Source organism: Myiozetetes cayanensis, unplaced genomic scaffold (genome assembly GCF_022539395.1).
Source record: "Myiozetetes cayanensis isolate MyiCay16 unplaced genomic scaffold, myiCay2020 scf27, whole genome shotgun sequence".
Classification (NCBI taxonomy): Eukaryota; Metazoa; Chordata; class Aves; order Passeriformes; family Tyrannidae; genus Myiozetetes; species Myiozetetes cayanensis.
The window spans coordinates 3,568,627-3,574,053 of record NW_026087488.1 but is presented as its reverse complement, the minus strand read 5'-3'; the positions used below and the strand labels follow the sequence as shown (position 1 = coordinate 3,574,053).

Sequence of the window (5,427 nt, the reverse complement as noted above, 5' to 3'; positions counted from 1 at the left end):
GGGGAAGTTACCATTCTGATTCCTTTCATGGAATTTATGGGGAACTGACTCCCATTAAAATTTATGGGCACTGGCTAGTGCACAATATTTTTTTCTGTATTTATTTTAATCAGAGAGCATCTTTAAAAAGAAAATGAGGGCTCATTTCTGGCAGCTGCACTGCCTTGGAAGCCCAGTTTAAGGCAAAGGTTTCTACATTAATTTAAGGTCCAGTTTTGGGAGGGGGTAGAAGCTTTAAATTTTGAATAATGAAAATCACTACACGTCAACCAAATTAGCAAATTGGTTTGCAGGGAAACATTTCAAGGCAATGGCACCTTTCAAAATCTGTATTAACGATGCAAATGCTCCAGCAAAATGCTCCACCACCACCACCCATGTCACCCCTGTGCTGGCACCTCTCCTTTCTTTGTTCCTGCCACTGTCCCATCCCTCCTGCACAGCCCAAATCACTTCTCAAACCACAGAAACAAAGCACCAAAGGCAGGCAAAGAATAACATGGTTTATCCTTTTTTTTTAAAAAAAAAGCACAAATGCAAACAGGACCATCGTGGCCAAAGCACATCCTTGACATCAGAGAAGCATTCACTGCAGTCCTTCCCAAGCAGGTTTCAAGAATATTCAAATATATTGCATTGCTTTAGTCAATTAGAGATGAAAACAGGATTGAGAGGATGCCTGGTGTAAGATTGCAGTACAACTTCCACCTCAGTGATTCCAAGCACTGCAGATTGTCGAGTCCCTTCTGTGGTGCTGGACAGCACGAGGAGGGGCTGGAAGGCAGAACAGTAAAACCATCCCAGGGTCTCCAGCTGCTGAGCTGGTACAAAGGTGACTTAAAAGAAAGGGTCAAAGATGTTTTTAATTGGTAAAGTGCACATTTACACATTTACATAGACAGACTGTACAGAGGGCACTCCAGCTATAATGAATTTGATGGTGCTGCCTCTTAATTTCTTAATGCATCTGTGTCATTTATTTTGATTTATCGTTGTCTTTAGAACAGTTTCTTTAATGAATGTGAGTAATGGCAAAGGACTTCTGAAAACAAAGACCTGGGATTTAATGTAAGGATTGCTTCCAACTTAGGGCTCCTGGTGCACCTGCAGTCAGGACTAAAGGACAACTATTACCTTGGGCATTTTCCTCTGTGAGAAATGGAGAAATTGCTTCAAGTGCTACCACCAAGTTACAGATTTGGGTTCCTACCAGCATAAAAGGTCACAAAATTATAACCATCAAATGCACATCAAGAACAAGTACTTTGTCTTATTTTTTTTCACTATCAGATACATCTTCCTTGGTCCTTAAGAGAGGGAACCCCCCCCCATGTTAACATACTATTGCAGACTAGTGGGTTTAAAACACTTTACAGAAACTTTTACATATTTACATTTTTTACCATCATTCCAGGTAGAAATTTCACCAAACTGAACAGAAGTTCTGTTTTAAAACTAAATAAAAGGGTGTTTTTTCCCCTTTGTCTCCAGTGAGGCAACAGTGTTTACTCCTGTCCTCACCGTCCAGAACTGAAGGCTTTTTTTTCCTTTAAAAAAGAAAATGTAAGAAAGCCAATATGGTAAGAAAATGACCTTTAATAATCTAAGACTGAAATGGTAAAAAAAAATGATGTGAAATCCCTAGCATTTATTGGGCCTGAAGAAATCTTTCTCGAAGGCCCACTCGACAAAAGTTGACAATGTCAACAGGAAGGGTTGTCTCCCTTCCACCACCCCTCAAAAACAGTAGATATGGAAACACCTCCGAGTAGAAGACTTTTTGGGGGGATTTTTTTAGACATGTTTTTTTATAGTGTATTATTCACATCGGGAATCCTAAAACACTTCATTGTGCCAACACGTAAAAAGATCACGTATCCCAAAAAAGGCAGAGGGGAAAGCGACTTAGTCCTTGGTCACTGGAAGAGGCTGCTGTTGAGCAAAACATCGTGGGCAGACTCAAAGGTCAGCACCTCCTTGTGGAACTTGGTGAGCTGCACCTTTATTTTCTTCAGGGCAAGAGTTGAGGCCTTGCTCTTGTAGCTCACGCCGTTCAGAAGTTTATCCGCCAGGTAGTGCAGCCAGAGGACGTTGCTGTGAGGGTGATAGTCAGTCCAGTTGTTGGAATTCTCCGCTTTCATCTGCCTATAGATGTCAAACTGGTAGTCCCCTGTGCCTTGGAACAGCTCCTCGTCCGTGGAGAGGTCACAGAACACGGTCAGCCCGTCCTTCTCCAGCCGGGACAGGGTGTAGTCGATGATGTTGACGTGAAGCCCTGCTGTGGGGATTGTGTGCGTTGCCCCATTCAGCACATAATGAAGCTGCTTTTCCTCTGTTTTTTTGACCAGCACGTTCCCCCAGTGCAGGTCCCTGTGCTCGAAGTGCAGCTCCTGCTCAGCCACGGCCAGGGACGCAGTGACCTGGTGCAAGATGCTTTTTGCTGATTTCAGCGAGGAGAAACTGTGCCTCTTGTGCTCCAAGTCGCTGCCTCCGAATTCAAACTCCAGGACCATGAAGAGCTGCTCGTCCCCAAAAAGGTCTGGCCGGTCGTTTTCTGACCCCGTTTCTTTGTGGTATTTGTCCCAGGCTGCCAGGAGATACTTGGGATAGGCCCCTTGAACACAGTGCACAGAGTACAGGCTGATGAACCCAACAGTCCTGTTCACAGATTCCTCAGACAGAAGACTGAGTTCTTTTGAAATGATTACCTCAGGCAGAATCTCCCCAAAGCTCTTTTGAGCTTCACCATTTACTTTCTCAGTCCCTTCAATAGGAATTATTTTTAGGGCCATGGGTCCTCTCTCACTGTTGATCTGGAACACCTCTCCAAACACCCCTTCTCCGATTTTCTTGCAATCTTTCATCTTATCTAAAGGAATGCATTCCTCAAAAGCAATGGGCCCTTCCTGCTGGCATTCCCCAAACACCTTCTCTGCATCTGTGAGCATCAGCTCCAGGACAGAGGAATCCCTGGGAGCCAGCAGGATCATGGAGGAGGTGGACCAGGAGCAGCCCTGAGCCCTCCCAGCTGACAGGCTGGCTTGGTACCCTGACAGCTGAAACTTCCCTGAGGGGGTACAGAGGATGCTGCTGCTGAAACTGTCCTCAGCAGTCACTTTCTTCTTCTTGTGGAAGGACAGGGTCGCTCGAACTCTGGCCCAGGAACAGGAGCTATTGAGGAGTGAACAGTCATTGTCTCTCACATCTACAGACATCTCCAGAACACCTTTCTGCGCTCGTTTTTGCCTGGCCCATAGTCTGAGGACGGAGTTGTTAGGTGGTTGCTGCTGCTGCTGCCGCTGCCTCTTGTTTTGAGCCTTTTTGGGCGGAGCCTCGTGTGCCTCCCCCAGCGGCTGGCGCTGAAGCCACTGATACAGGCTTTCCTGGAGGTGCTGCTCTCTCCAGAGCCGCCCTTGGTCCTTTTATATTTACTCTCCAAGATGCCTGGGCGGCCCACGGGAGATCCTGGCTGCTGGCAGGTGGGTTGAACATCAGCCTTCTCGTTGAGCTTCATGCTCGCCAGCCTCCTTGGCACCTCCTGAGGGTCCAGGACCACCAGTGGCACAAGATGGTACTCCTCGGCTGGGCCCGTGTGGCACCTCGAGCTCCGTTTCGCCGAGTCTCTGGCGAGATGCTCGCAGGGCCCATCAGAAGCGGCACCGTCGCAGGGCGTAGCGAGCCGCGGCTCAGCCTGAGCGGGCGGCAAAGCGCCTGGGGAGTTCTGCGGGGTCGGGGCAGCTTGAGCCCGGCAGGGCCCTCCCCGCACCGACGACCTCAGCACACGGCGGGGTTTCTGTAATCCCGGGTCGGGCTTGGCGCTCTCGGGTGGGATCCACTCCTCCTCCTCCTCCTGGTCCGCGGTGCCGCCCGCGCCCCGCAGCGCCGAGCGCTGCCCGTGGGGGTGCGGCGGGCGGGGGTCCCCCAGCCCCGATCCGCTCTCTATGGTGGTGCTGAGCAGCAGGGAGGCGAGCCGGCCCTGCGGGGCGCGGCGGGGCGGGGGGCTGTCCCCGAGCCCCGGGCACGACCCGGAGTCGCCGTCGGAGCTGAACAGGACGCGGGTGCCGCGGGCGGGCGGGGCGGGGCGGCGGGGCCGCCGCGGGGCTCCCATTGCGGGGTGCTGCACAGCAGCGGGGCCGCGGCGGGGCACGGCGGGCCCTGCCGGCGGCGCCGGGCGCGGCGCGGGGGCGGCGGGGAGGGCGAGGAGAGGGACGGGGAGGACGAGGAGAGCGACGGCTCCGGCTCCCGGTTCTCCTTCCCCCGCGCCTCCCCGCGGCGGGCCCGCAGCCGCCGGGACCAGGAGCGGTGCTTACCCGCGGCCCTCGGCCGGCAGTCCGAGGGCGGCGAGAAGTCCGGGTCGTCCTCGGAGCGTGTGGAGAGGGCGCTGGAAGCGGCCGAGGTGGAGCTGAAGAGGTGCTTGCGGTCCTGCGCCGGCGAGATCCAGCGCTCGGGCGGCTGCAGCGGGCGCAGGTACCCGGCGCGGCGGGAGTAGGTGCGGAGGAGGCGCGGCCGCGGCGGCATCGCGGGGAGGGAGGGAATGAAGAAAGGAGGAAGGGAAGGAGCCCCGGACCGAGGGCAGCGCGCCCGCCGCCCGTTCAAACCGCTATCGCGAGAGCGCGGCGGGGCCGCCCGCACCGGGGCGGGGCCATGGAAGGACACGCCCCCTGACCACGCCCTCCTGTCGCGATCCAGGTCCCGATCCGTGTCGCGATCCTGGTCCCGATCCCGATCCTGGTCTCCCGCAGTGTCCCACGGTGGTGGCACGGGTCGCTGCTGTGAGACAGGGACGGTGCCAGCGCTGCTCCATCCAGGCTCGCAGGGACACGTCACGACAGGACTGGCCTTACACGCGTGTTCTGTACATGCGGGTGCATGTGTGTTATGTGTAGACATGTATTTATACCTGTGCGTGTGTGTGTATATGTATGGACACGTGTGTTCTATCCTGCCTCCTCCCGAAACTGCTCCCTGTGGAATGACTCTTAGAGCACTCCAGGCTTTTGTTGCTCCGGGCGGTTTTGTCACAGCCGTGACTCGGGCTGTGGACACGGGACACAGCTTGGTGGCAGCACAGGACTGGGTGGTTCTTGCAGTCTGACCGAGGCTTTGCTGAAATGCAGGCTGAGGTTTCGTTCCTTTTATTTCTTTTTTTTCCATAGTTCTTAAAAAGCAGGACTGTTCTGCCGGTCCCTGGAAAAATCACCTTGAGCAGAGGACTCGATTTGGGTCTGAAAGAAGAGAATTGTAACGCTGACGTGTGAGGATCACACAGGCAGCTGGGCCCTTCTGGTGGGTCAGGAACAAGTGGGACATCCCGGTGGTTTTGCTGAGCCTAGAGAACTGATCGAGTCCCAGAGTTAAATTCTGGACCTTTTGTTCTGCCACTGAATTTAGTGACATCAGGGTTTGACTGCAGGACAAAATATGTGC

General features: G+C 53.7%; 1 protein-coding gene across 1 annotated transcript; it reads right to left on the bottom strand.

Moving 5' to 3' along the window:
- Positions 1-497: 497 nt before the first annotated feature.
- Positions 498-4,518, bottom strand: HASPIN (histone H3 associated protein kinase). The gene is given in 3 exon segments (XM_050322116.1): positions 498-3,314; positions 3,317-4,096; positions 4,099-4,518. Coding segments are annotated over 3 exon segments (2,598 nt in total). The 3' UTR covers positions 498-1,916.
- Positions 4,519-5,427: the final 909 nt, after the last annotated feature.